Source organism: Aquarana catesbeiana, linkage group LG01 (genome assembly GCF_042186555.1).
Source record: "Aquarana catesbeiana isolate 2022-GZ linkage group LG01, ASM4218655v1, whole genome shotgun sequence".
Taxonomy (NCBI): Eukaryota; Metazoa; Chordata; class Amphibia; order Anura; family Ranidae; genus Aquarana; species Aquarana catesbeiana.
Genome location: NC_133324.1, coordinates 550,173,228 through 550,187,849, shown reverse-complemented (window position 1 = coordinate 550,187,849; position 14,622 = coordinate 550,173,228). Strand labels below are relative to the sequence as shown.

Here is a 14,622-nt window from a genome sequence, read left to right as displayed (position 1 = left end):
TTAAGAAAATTGTATAATGTATGACCAGCTTAACTTTATTCAATTTACTTTAAAATTTACCTTCAACTATGTAGTGCAAGGGCCTGATTGAATACAAAAAGCAAAGCAAAAATACAAAAAAAACCAAAACTGTCTGCTGCAAGTGTTTTCCAGCATATGTGTGGTAACCAGTCCTCTTTAGTGTCATACAGCACAGTTCCAAAATGCAAGTGCTACACCTATGTTCTTGCAGGCTGTGGAGTGCTTCACAGGTGAAGAAATAACCAGCCTGTTAGCCTTGGAGAGATACTAGGCCTCTAGGCTGACAGTACACATGGTGGTCCTGTCAGACACTGTGGTGCTGAAGAATACAGCTTTGTCGTTTTCCTTTACAGACAAAATATGTGCAACACGAGGAGTGGAGTCTAGAGCAGGATATAGTATATGTGCGACAGCTCAGATCTGTACTTTGCATCTAAGCAGATCCCACTATCTCCCTGTGATGTGCATCAGAATAAAGGTCCCATGGGTAGAGGTCAGAGGAGGAGTCCTAAAGTAAGGGGAGATTTCCACACTACAATGGAAATGGAAAACATCTCAGGAGAGCCTGTGTAAAGGACCCAGTGCACATTTAATAAAGCCTCTTCCATAGATACAAAACACTCTGTAAGCACACAGCAGCATTGATCTGGTGAGTCTTCAGTGCCACTCTGTGTATGATATCTGACCTAGCTTGGGGACAGGGTAAAACTGAGGCATTGAATTTCCAGATTTAGAGGTCTGGTTAAACATTACACAAGCAACAAGGTAGCAAAAAGTGTGTAATGATGAACCCAGTATGGCTCCTGTACTGAGGCTAGGCAGTCAAAGCTAAATACCACATTTTGTGGTCCAGGAGGACACTAAATCATTGGCTTCTGGGGTCAATATCCAGGATCCCGGTGGTCCAACCAGAATCGGTCTGCAGCTGCTTGATATAAAAGGTTAAGACATTTCAGTAGCTAGATCAAGATCCAGCAGGGCTGGTAAAAGGGCATAACTTTCTCAAGTGACTAAGTTGCAGTGGTGCAGCCACTAGATGGGGAATTGCCCCTTTTAATTTACATCCTATCCAAGGCTGCAGCTATACCCACACATTGCAGAATAGACTTCTGTGTTCTCAAATGAACAGTGGAGGAAGGGTATGCTATAATGGCCTCTGAAGCTCACCTCAGGGTGAAGCCTAGGACCAACAAACACTAGTGGTGAGGACACCACTCTGATCCATCCAAAGAGTGAGACTCCCCAGTACCACCCTTGACCTTTCCTGTCTGGAGTATTTCTTGCCTGGTTTGTGAGGGCAACTGAAGCTTTATTTTTTAATAAATGTAAAAGTTGCAAAACAAAATGTTATACTTACCTTTTATAGCAATAAAAACTTGAGCACTTAAGCGAGCATAACCTCTTTACCACCCAATTCGAAAAAAATAATTAGTCTGACTTTATATATAAAGTGTTTTTTAAACCCTCAGCTTTTTAAAAACATTTTAGCAGCCGATTTAATCACTGAGTATGCAATGTCTATCTTTTAACCCTTACCTTTTTCAGCATCCTATGGAGTCATCCTTGCATGCAGGGACTCAAGTTGTGTCTCCCTACACTGTGTGCATCAATAGAAACACAGCCCCATAGCAGAGCCAGTAGCATTAAAGGTTGTAAACTGCAAGTGCTGGGATAATAATTTTAACAAAATGTTTACTGGAGAATGTTTGTTTTATTGTGCTGAATATGTTAAGCTAAAAAAAAGGCTACAAGCTAAATTTTAACAAACATGAGACAATTCAGTAGTTTTTTTTAAAAGTGTAGTTATTTCTTTTATTTAAGTAAACACTGTAACAGCTACACCACAAAAATATATAATTACAGTGCAAATAGATTTGGCACATGAAGAGGTTAATAATGATGTAAAGATTTGTTTTTAAAAACTAAATCAATGTGCAAGGTGTACAGGCTGAAGTCACAGAGGTGAGAAAATATTGTGCACATCAATGAATGTAAATAAATTAGCTTGAAACACATTTAAACACATAGCAAATCTATAAAACAACCATAGCATACTTGAGTTTTATAAAATATAGCTTAAAATACCACATCTACATCTTACAACATGTATTGTTCATTATAAAGTGAATCACTTTAATTACAGATTCTGTTTCAGAATACTGTTGACAGATTCAAGAAAAAACACCAAATAATGAAATTATGAAACTTAAGAATGGTGCATGTAAGAGTCAATCTGGAAACATTTTTTTATCTTAACTGTACTCAGAATGAATACACAGGGAATTAATACTAGTCTGAGTTATTAGCCTCAATATAAATATACATTTTGACCTGTTGCAGTGATTAAAATGCAGGCACAGTGGTTCCCTCAGGTTTTTTTACTTTATTTCCAGGGTCAACATGGGTTAGTCTCTGGTGTTAAAATCCCATTAGTTTAAGAACTGTTTAAAGTTAAAAAATGATACCTAAAACCACTATAAGTTCAGAAAGCAGTAAATGTATATAGTGCCTTGTCCAGATGACCCCAACATGGACAATGATTTAGATCACTATGAAAAAAAAGACATAAGACCTCAGACATAGGACGTTTGACATATTATAAAGACAAATACTTAAATCTCACCTAGCCATTTACATGCTAAATTATATTTGTTCACTTTTTATACATTAGACAACAACTGAAACCGATTGTAAGTGCCGATGTTCAAGTCAAATACATACCTATAAGCAGAACCGTAGTCAAGTACAAAGTTCCAATCACTACCAAAGCTGTTCAGTTCTAAAGTAAACTGTAATTGTCTTTGATTTTCCTCCTATTTGTTAGAATCAGTAATGTTCTTCTTCTTGCACCCTTCACATATTTAGCCCTACTGCTCAATATTCTTGCTGGTCAACTCTCTGCCCACACTTTATAAAAGCAAGTCCACTCCTGGGTTGTCACGGTTGCGCTGACGTATAAAATACACGTCACTAATAGATTTCATGCAGCTTGGAAGCCAAAGAAAATCTTAAGAGATCTGCCACCTATTATGTATGCCTGCATCAAGCCCTGCTGATGATTTTTATTATGATTTTTTATTTTCAGTGTACTGTCCCCATGGGAAGCAAAGGAATCATGAGAGCAGGAGATTGAGACTTTACATTCTGGCATCTGTCTAGTAAGCCAGGAACACTTTGCGGCTGTGCGTGATTGACGATTTTGGGGTGTCTGAAAGCACTTTAGAGATATGGTGTCTGCTGGCCTATTTATTACAAAACAAGGTGAGATGATTAAAGTTCTATTTTAAATGAAATTATAGGAAGCAAAATGACTAAGGCTGGGTTCACACTATTGCCGCATGCGGCTCATAGCAGGGGTCCGGTGAGTCCCTGTTCACCGTTTCAGGTCCGATTTCAGCCCGAATTTTAAAAGACGCACAAGACTCCTGTGCAAATTCGCACCAGAGCTGCAGCGGAGATGTATGAACCTGCTCCATAGAGAGCCCGCCACAATCTCCTACCATGTGAATTGGAAACCCACATCCAATTCACATACGTGTGAACCCAGCCTAAAGGTGAATTCATTTCATTTTCAAGTGTCAGCAAATCTGGTTGTACTACATAATGTAAACATGAAGTGGCTTAAAATGCTAAAATATAGGGAATGGCATGTTATAAATGTCAGGAAAAAATTATATAAAATTAAATTTCAGGAAAAACTTATATAAATGAGAACTGGCACTTGGTAATTAAGGGTGGAGGCATATGAGCAAATACAGCATGATTTCAGGTTCATTCAGCCTGAACCAAGATTTGTTTGAGACACGTCTGATCTTCCTGAGTTCCTTTACAGATGCTCCTGACCTGCACCTCCTTTTAAGCTGCATCAAGCTGTTTTTGCACTTCCATTTTTTTTATTGGGAGAAAATCAGTTCTGACAAAAGGCAGCATTTTTACATAATATTGTTATAGAATAAAAACTCAAATGCATATTCCATTTATCTCAACTAGTATAAAGGAATTCATTACTTAATTTATAAGCCTGCGGTTTTCTTCAACGCATGATACACCTTCTAAAAGATAATACGAATCTCTTTAGAAATGTTAAACTTGAAACTTTTTGCTTCTGGGGCCGGGGTGCACCTTGAAGATTCCAAAAACACTGGACTTCACAATTTACAAGTTTGTCTAAACAGTATCATTTGCAGTAGTGCAAACTTTTTCAGATGCCTTCTACACAGGTTTATTGCAGAGAGCTACAAAAGTCTACTAATAATCTTCTAATATGGAGCTCTAGTTACCTGTCAAATTTTATCTTGAATTGTAACATTCAGTTTGTTTTAAATAACACTGGATTTTAAGATAGTTCTGTTGTAAATTCACAGGGTTCATACACAAAACCAAATCTGCGGAAACTTGTAAAAATTATCAGTTTCATGATCATGGAGACTACTCTTTTTAGGCAGTGAAAAAAGTCTATATAGCTTCACATTATCGTGACACTAATTTCATTAGCATGCATCAGTAATGAAAACAATGGGAACAGACAGATAAAAAGAATATATGGCATATTGTTTCGTAACCCATGCTAATAATAAAAAAAAGTATGGCATTATGCTTGCAAGTTTGTATTGTCTGCTGGGAGTAATCCTTGACAGCAGACAAAGGTACAAAAAACAATCACATCAATATCATGAGGCATACATCACAGAAACGATTCCATTGAGTTTGCAAAGCAATACAAAAAAACAAAAACAAAAGAAAACCCAAACATAAAGAATGTAGTGTCTGTAAATACAGTCTAGTTTGTCTGTTCAGTCTATAATTCTAACTACAGCTTTACAGCACAGAACGATCAGATAATATTCAGCAAATCCTTGCTGAAAACTTTGTGGCACAAGGATTTCTCTCCTGAAACACCAAAAAAAAAAAAAATACTTGCAGTCGTTCAAATGTATTAGTTAATTTAAAATAATTTTTTTTCTCATAAAATTGGCTTTTTTTTCTTCATTTTTCTTTCTCATGTTTCGGACGATCAACGCTTGCTTGAAATTGATCCAGCCTTCTTCCTTTAGACGCCTTGAGCTGATGAAGAAACTGTGGTCATATTTGCAAGAAGACACTTAAAGAATGGAGCATGGCTTTTTGTCCTTAAATGGATTTTCTGAAGTTGGCATTCCAACCAGCAGCGGGTCATTTTTAGCATTCTGCTCACAGTAGTTCATAAGGTCTGATGCTGCTTTAGATACCTGAAATTTAAAATATAGATCAACACCTGAAAACCGTGCATATATTTCTTTAAACATGTAAATTCTCTTTCTCATATGCGATCCTTGAGTACTTTGCACTGACCCAGAATATACAGATCAAGAGTTCTGATCACCTGTGTACATTAGCTACCTGCTTGTTCCAGGTCAGAAACCTCAGGAAAGGGAGGGGTAGGGATGGCCATGCAACTAAACATTTTATAAGCAGGTCAGTAATGGCAGACTCTGTGTGGTTGATTTACCCTAGGTTCACATCTATGCAGCTCCGTTTTCCCGGCACATTTTACAGTGCGTTTTTGAACCTGCGTTTTTGCATGCAGTTTTCATGAGTTCTGCAGAGTTTTTTTCTTTTTAACAAACTGTGAATGGCTGGTTAAGGAGCGGGCCGAGAAGCAGGCCGCCGCATCCCCCCCCCCCCCCCCCCCAAAAAAAATACTAGGTTCTTCGGATCTGGTATGGATTTTGAGGGGAACCCTATGCCAAAGTGCAAAAAAATAAAAAAGGCATGGACCCTGACCCCCCCCCCCCCAATCCATACCAGACCCTTGTCCGAGCATGCAGCCCAGCAAGTCAGGAAAGGGAGGGGACAAGCAAGCACTCCCTCCCCGAACCATACCAGGCCACATGGGGGCTGATGACTTGACAAGGGGGCAGGGCTACCCAGTGGGCCAGCGGGTGACGCTCGCCCCTTTTTAGGAACTGCCAGACAGAGCAGGCAGACGGCAGGAGCGGACCTATTTTTTTTTCTGGTCGGCGGGCGTTGTAATTGACAATGGATCTACATCGGGGGACAGTTTATTTTTAAAGGACTTGTCAAAAACTGCCTACTGGTAATTCTTACACTACACTTTTTTTTGGTGAATGAGTAGGGCATGTGGGCTGGTATAGTTCAGGAGGGGAGCTGCTCGCTCGTCCCCTACCTTTCCTGACCTGCCGGACTGCATGTTCGGATAAGGGTCTGGTATGGATTTTTTTTTTCAATTTTATTTTGGCGTTGGGTTTCCCTCAAAATCCATACCAGGCCTTTTTTTTTTTCACTATTATTCTTTTTAACCTCCCTGGCGGTTTTCCCGAGTGTGGCTCGGGGTTAAAATTCAGGACCATTAGCGGTAACCCCGAGCCACACTTGGGATCGCATTGCAGGATCCTGGGGCGGCGTTACTTACCTTGTCCCCGGGATCCTGCGATGTCCCCCCGCTGTGTCTGCGGGCTCTGTCCTCCTCCGAAGCCTCTCCGTGTCAGGCTCCGTTCCCTGCGAGCAGCGCGACGCACGGGGGCGGAGCCTGGCGGCAAATTAAAAAAAAAGTAAAAATCATAACACATACAGTACTGTAATCTTACAGATTACAGTACTGTATGAAATGATTTCACATCCCTTTTGTCCCCAGTGCTTTGGCCCATGCCCTGCATGCAGTTTTACATGATATACACTGTTCTTTCTGCCTGGAAACTGGAGATTGTCCATAGCAACCAAAAAGTGTCCCTTTACGTCAAAAGTGGCTTTAGACCAGCTAGAAAACAGCGATAGTAAATTAGAACACTTGCAGAATTGAGCGATAGTGAATTGTGGGGAAATTTATTTTATTACTATTTTTTTAAATTTTTTTAAATTATTTATTTTTATTTATTATATTATAATTTATGTTTTTGTGTTTCAAACTTTATCATACCCGGGATATCTACTAGACTCTGGTTTGGACAGATTTAAGTGTGTTATTGTTAAGATTTACAGACCTACAATATAAAACGCCAAATTTCCATGCAAAATAATTGTACCGCTTTCAGCACCTAAAATAATCATACCGCCAGGGAGGTTAATTGCTGGGAAATCTTTTTTTTACACATAAGACGAATAATTCAAACTGCTAACCAGTAGCAAATACTCATCAAAGCGGCACTCCTGTCACTTAATAAAAAATGACTGGCTAGTATATGGACATCACCATATACACATAATAGCAATTGAATAACAGAAAAAGGCAGATGATGGTGAAGAAAAGTCTATAGTGGACACAGTGGGTGGTTTTAAACTTGTTAGTGATGCGTGCACCTTTCACCAAATTGCTCCACACACTCCGCCGGGGTTTAAGCTCACCAAAACGATAAGGTTATTAGGCCTCAAACCACATCAATATACTGCCATACACTCAATCAGAGCCACGTTGATAAGCCTCCGAAATCCAGGAACATGGGAAGAAAGACTCCACATAGTGTAGTTCCGTTTGACCATTTATTAAGTTTTTTGATTAAAATTCAATGTTCCAGAAAGATGGAATTCTGCTTGGAGAATCTACTACCCTTTTCACTATTAAATCACCAAAGTTGGGAGCTTTCCGATAAATGAACTTAGGCTTAGTAGGAAGTTCTTTTTTTAAAGTTTTGTCAAGACACAAAACATGCCAATGAGTATTGAAAATATTCTCTACTTCTCTAAATTGAGAGTGAAAAGATGACATAAACCCCCATTCATGGTCCATATTTTTTGTTTCCAATACCTTATCCCTCAAGCACATTTCTCAAGGTATAGATCTAATTTCCTCTACTATGGTGTCAAGTTGTTGAATTTTATATCCTTTTTCAAGAAATCTGTTTTTCAACACCAGGGATTGTTGTTCAAAGTCCTAAGACGTGGAAAAGTTCTTTTTTACCCTCATAATTTGGCCTTTTGGCACATTCTTCAACCAAAGAGGATGGTGGCCACTATGTGTAGGCAAAAAGCTCTTCCTGTCCGTGGGTTTGAAGAAAACTTTAGTTTGCAGACTATCATCCACACGATAAATATTAACATCCAAGAAATTAGTTTGTTCTTTGCTGCACTGGCTGGTCAATTTTATATTGTTTGTATTATCATTCAGGTGGTCTAAAAACACTTTAAGTGAGGATTCAGGTCCTGCCCATATTAGCAGGGGGTCATCTATATTGCGCCTATAAAATAGGAGCTCGGCCCTCCTCTCATGAAACACAACCTTATCCTCCCACTCCCCCATAAACAGGTTGGTGATACTGGGCGCAAATTTTGTCCCCATTGCCACTCCCCTCTTTTGGGTAAAAAAACTGTTACCAAACCAAAAGACCACGCCCTTTGACAAAGTTGTAATGATGAAACGCGTCAGTGTGTGATCTCACAGCGACCAGAAGTGACGTAACTGGCGCTGTGCGTTCCACGGACTCAGTGTGTAATCCGGAAGGAGGAAGTGCAGTACGCCGAGGTCATTATGATCTCTACCGAAGCATCTCCAGCATTCCTCGGCTTTTAGTAAGAGTGATTCATTGAACGCTTAACACTGACACTGAGCTACAGTGCCTTGAAAAAGTATTCACCCCCCTTGGCATTTTCCATGTTTTGTTGCATCACAACCTGGAAATAACATGTATTGTTTGAGGATTTGCATCATTTAATTTACAGAACATGCCCACAACTTTGAAAATGTTTTTTTTATTTATAGTGAAGCAAACAACAAATAGGACAAAATAACAGAAAAGTCAATGTGCATAACTATTCACCCCCCTAAAGTCAATACTTTGTAGAGCCACCTTTTGCGGCTATCACAGCTCCAAGTTGCTTTGGATAAGTCTCTATTACCACTGGGATTTTTGCCCATTCCTCATTGCAAAACTGCTCCAGCTCCTTCAAGTTGGATGGTTTGCGCTTGTGAACAGCAATCTTTAAGTCTGGCCACAGATTTTCTATTGGATTGATGTCTGGGCTTTGACTAGGCCATTCCAACACATTTACATGTTTCCCCTTAAACCACTCAAGTGTTGCTTTAGCAGTCTGTTTGGGGTCACTGTCCTGCTGGACGGTGAACCTCCATCCTAGCCTCAAATCACACACATAGTAGTACAGGTTTTGCTCAAGAATATCCCTGTATTTAGCACCATCCATCTTTCCCTCAACTCTGACCAATTTCCGAGTCTCCACTGCTGAAAAACATCCCCACGGCATGATTCTGCCACCACCATGTTTCATTGTGGGGATGGTGTTCTTTGGGTGATGTGATGTGTTGGGTTTGCGTCAGACATAGTGTTTTCTTTGATGGCCAAAAAGTTACATTTTAGTCTCATCAGACCAGAGCACCTTCCTTCATACATTTTGGGAGTCTCCCACATGCCTTTTTGGAAACTTAAAATGTGCCATTTTGTTTTTTGCTGAAAGTAATGGCTTTCTTCTGGCTACTCTGCCATAAAGCCCAACTCTACGGAGCGTACGTCTTATTGTAGTCCTATGTACAGATACTCCAGTCTCTACTGTGCAGCTCTTCCAGGGTTACCTTAGATCTCTGTGCTGCCTCTCTGATTAATGCCCTCCTTGCCCGGTCTGTGAGTTTTGGTGTGCGGCTGTCTCTTGGCAGGTTTGCTGTTGTGCCATGTTCTTCCCATTTGGTTATGATAGATTTGATGGTGCTCCTAGGGATCATCAAACATTTGGATATTTTTTCATAACCTAACCTCGACTTGTACTTCTCAACAACATTGTCCCTTACTTGTTTGGAGAGTTCCTTGGTCTTCATGGCAGTGTTTGGTTAGTGGTGCCTCTTGCTTAGGTGTTGCAGCCTCTGGGGCCTTTCAAAAAGGTGTGTATATGTAATGACAGATCATGTGACACTTAGATTGCACACAGGTGGATATCATTTCACTAATTATGTGACTTCTGAAGGTAATTGGTTGCACTAGAGCTTTTTTTGGGCTTCATAACAAAGGGGGTGAATACATACGCACATGCCAATTATCAGTTTTTTATTTCTGAAAAATAGCTTTATGTATGTATTTTTCTAATTTTACTTCACCAACTTAGACTATTGTGTTCTGATCCTTCACATATAATTCAGATTAATAAAAACATTGAACTAAAGGCTGTAATGTAACAAAATAGGTAGAAAGCCAAAGGGGGTGAATACTTTTGCAAGGCACTGTATGTACCGATGATCAAGTTGCAGCCTTGCAATCGGAGTCATAGAGGCTTGGTGATACACTGCCCATGAAGCACACGCTGCCCTGGTAGAGTGCACTCTAACTTGAAAAGGCGGAACCGTTCTTTTCAACCGTAAGCCTGAACAACCTGACAAATCCATTTTGAAAAAAATTGATATCAACGCTGCCTGTCCTTTCCTATAGCTTTCTGGCAGTACAACAGAGCGTCAGTTTTCTCTATCTGAATCCTTCAGATAGACCTTAACTGCTCTCACTATAAGGACAGAATGTAATGACTTTCCTTCCACAGAACAAGGTTCTGAAAAAAGGAAGACAGGAAAACATGCTGATTCAGATGAAATTAGATATCTTAGGCAACAAAAAAAGTTGGGTGAGGACTCAACACCACCTTATGGTTATGAATAATTAAGAATGGCTCTTTACAAAAAAGAAACTGCCCAACTCTGAAACTCTCTTGCTGAGTGTGCCGCAACCATGAAAACCAATTTCCCTGTCAGAAGGAACAAGGGAAAAAAGGTGCATCGGCTCAAAAGGTTGTCTTTGTAACGCCGACAAAACTAGATTCAAATCCCATGGGCACAAGGGTGACCTAACTGGCGGATTTATACGCATTACCCCTTGTATACAGGTCCGGATTAAAAGAGTGCAAAGCAAGCGGCCTTCGGAAAGAAACACTGACAAGGCCGACATCCGACCCTTGATAGAACTCAAGGCTAGCTTAATTTCCATTCCTAATTGTAGGAAGGCAAGAATTCTACCTATGACATTACTTCCGAGGATGCCATCCTCGGTTTCCAGCAGGAACATAGGCCCACTAGACCCTATAGTGAATGGTCCTAGAGGCCAGCTTTCTTGCATTAATGAGGGTAGATACCAATGACCCTGAAAAACCCTGATTCTTTTAGAATGTGGGCTTAATAGCCAAACTGCTAAAGTTTTTGCAAGGCAGGATGGAATACTGACCCCTACAAAAGTAGGTCTGAACAAGAAGGAAGAGTCCATGGATCCCCTACTGACACCCCCACGATCTCTGCACACTAGGATCCTCTGGGTCATGCCGGATCTGCTAGGATTACCTGCTTCCGTTTCCTTTTGATCCTACATAGAAGCCGTGGATGAAGCGGCACTGGAGGGAATGAATAAATCAGTGAAAACTGAACCTGCGGGAATACTAACACATCTCCCATATGCGGGTGAATCCCTTGCCCTTAACAAAAAAAGTTGTCTAACCTTGTGTTAAACTGGACACCAATAGATCTATGATCGAGATACCCCATTTCTGGCTTATGGCCAGAAAATGTCAGGCTGTAGAGACTATCTCCCTGGGAATAATTGTTGGCGGTTCAAGAAATTCGTCTGTCAGTTCTCCACCGGAACAAAGACTGCAGATAGGCAAGAGACATGCTTCACATGCTTCTCTGCTCAAGCCAGAACACGGCTCACCTTCCTCTGGCTGTGTGACTTCTGGTACCCCCTAGGTGATTGATGTAAGCCACTGCTGTGGCATTGTCAGATTGTATTCTGACAGGACAATCCTGCAACCTAAATGTTCAGGCCATTAGAGTCAGACGTGCCACCCGAATCTCTAGGATGTTGATGGACAAGGTTTTCACTACCTTTCAGGTAACCGGTATGAAGGATCTTCCCTTCTGCAATTCTTTTGCTACCAACCACCAACTAAGACTCTTGCGTACCTTTGGGGCCAGATACCTTGGATAATGTAAGGCTTGGGTCTTCTTTTCCAAGCAGACAGAATACTGTTCGCAACAGTCTTGCTGAGCATAGAGAAATTGTTTCAAAAGAAGCCACCATCTTCCCTAGGAATTCCATGCAAAGGTGAAATGGAAAGACTTTTCCTTGCCTTGACCACATGGACCAGCTCTCTTATAGCGCTGACTTTTGTCTGGGGCCAAGAGACTCTACTTTTCGGGCTGAGTCCCCCGTACTCTAGCCTTCTTACTGGACGTAAGGATGACTTCTTCTAGGTTGAATACCCAACCCAGGTGTTCCAGATACTTGACCATGCTGGACACAATCTGGTCTAGCCAGGCTACTAACTGATCTATCAGCAGCAGGTCGCCTAGGTATGCCATTACTGCTATACCCTGGGCCCCTAGTCTTGCTAAAAACAGGCCCAGATCTTCGAAAACACCCAGGGTGTGGTGGCTAACCCGAAGGGCCAGGCCACAACTGGAAGAGGTGCTGTTCCACTGCGAATCGCAGAACTTCTGGTGAACAGGTAAAAAATTGGCACATGCAGATACGCATATTTGATGCCTATCGACGCTAGAAATGCTCCTCCCCACAGGGTGGATACGGCTGACCAGATTGATTCCATGCGAAGAGAGCGGATGTTTAGGAACCGATTTAGATCTTTGAGATCTAGAATGGGTCTGACATCTCCATTTGGTTTTGGTACCATGAAGAGATAACCACATACCCTGCTCTTTTGAGGGGGTCTCTATGAATACACCGTGACATCAATCGGTTTTAGCGTCAGAAATAAAGATCCTCTTTTCACTGGGTCTTTGGGGGCGTCTGAACTTAGAAAGTTTCTGAAACTCTAGTTAGTAGCCTAGGGTTACCACAGAGATGACCCATCTAGGATCTCTTCTTGCCAAGCCCCTGAAAACCACAGAAGTTTTCCCCTCCTCAATCGAGCAGAGGCGCCTGATCGTTGGCATCAGCCGCGTGCCGAGGGGGGCACCACCTGCCGGGGGCGGCCGTGGGGGGTGCCTGAAACGAGTACATGTGCATACAGTTTAATGTATGCAGCATGTGTTAAAGCAATATGCCTCTATGGAAGCGTGCGTTCATGGACACATGAGTTTACAAAATATGATTTTAGGCAAAATATGAAAAGTGCGCGCTGTACACAAGCATTCATGTAGTACGTGTGCCATGGAACAAGTATATTGCAGGCAAGTGTTCATAAAACGCATTATGCAACACGTATCTATACAGACATATATTCCTATGCGATTATGAGGAATCATGTACATTTAAGTAAAACTATAGTTTTAGGTAATCATGCAGCTTCATGCGATTAACATCTTTATGTGATCAAGCATCTTTATGCGACTAAGCATTTCTATGTGATCAAGCACTTTTTATGTGATTATGTAAAAACCATGTATATCTATACGAACAATAGGATTTTTATAACAGCTTACAGAGCCACAGTATTTACTGAATGGGTTATATAGGCACCTTTAGGTGATGGACATTGGCACAGCCTAAACAGGAAGTTTAGCTCCCTATATAACTCCTCCCCTTACTGGGAGTACCTCAGTTTTGTAGCAAAGCAATATACATGTATTAGAAGAGGGGAGGGACCTCTGTGTCCCGTGATGTACTTGAAGAAAAGGATTTTACAGGTAAGCTGTTATAAAAATCCTATTTTCTTTTTCGTACATCACAGGACACAGAGCCACAGTATTTACTGAATGGGATGTCCCAGAGCAATGCTATCTGAGGGGAGGGAGACACAAACAAACATAGGGTGCAATTAGACCTGAGGACATATACTGCTGCCTGCAGCACACTGCGTCCCAAAGGCGATATCCTCATGCCTTCTCACATCCACCTGATGGAATCTGGTGAATGTATGGACTGAAGACCAAGTTGTGGCCTTGCAGATTGGAGCCATGGAGGCCTGGTGATGCACTGCCCATGAAGCACTAACAGCCCTGGTGGAGTGCGCTTTGATTTGAAAAGGTGGAACTCTCCGGTTCAAGCCATAAGCTTGAATAATTACTTGCCGAATCCACTTAGCAATAGTAGATTTCGACGCTGCCTGTCCTTTTCTAGGACCTTCAGGCAACACAAACAAAACATCCGTTTTCCGAACCCGAGCAGTCGCCTCCAAATAGATTTTGACCGCTCTCACTACATCCAGAGAATGTAGTGACTTTTGTTCCGTAGAACAGGGTTCTGGAAAAAATGACGGCAGAACAATATCCTGGTTTAGATGAAAACCTGAAACCACCTTCGGTAAAAAGCTAGGATGAGGACACAATACTACTCTATCCTCATGAGTGATTAAACATGGCTCTTTACATGAAAGAGCCGCTAATTCTGATACCCTTCTTGCAGAGGAAATGGCTACCAGAAAAACTAGCTTTCTTGTCAAAGGGGCCAAGGGAATATGTTGCATCAGCTCAAAAGGCTGTTTCTGTAATGCTGACAGAACTAAATTCAAGTCCCAAGGGTTCAGGGGTGGATTAAGCCGCGTTACCCCCTGTATAAAGCTTCGGACCAAAGAATGCGAAGCAAGTGGATATTCTTCAGAATATGGGTTTCAATTGCCAAACCGTTAAATTTAGCGTTCGTAAGGTAGGATGGAACACTGGTCCCTGTGACAGCAGGTCTGGACATGGTGGTAGGGTCCATGGGGGCCCTACCGCCATCTTTACTATTTCTG

The 14,622-nt window shown here is 41.3% G+C and overlaps 1 protein-coding gene across 7 annotated transcripts in view; it reads right to left on the bottom strand.

Moving 5' to 3' along the window:
• Positions 1–1,803: 1,803 nt before the first annotated feature.
• Positions 1,804–14,622, bottom strand: part of GNG7 (G protein subunit gamma 7) — a 340,259-nt gene continuing 327,440 nt past the window's right edge. For all 7 annotated transcript variants that reach the window (XM_073595744.1, XM_073595759.1, XM_073595726.1 and 4 more), the window contains one exon: positions 1,804–5,249. In XM_073595744.1, coding sequence (XP_073451845.1) covers positions 5,124–5,249 — 126 coding nt within the window. In that variant the 3' untranslated portion in view covers positions 1,804–5,123. The remainder of the gene's footprint in view (positions 5,250–14,622) is intronic.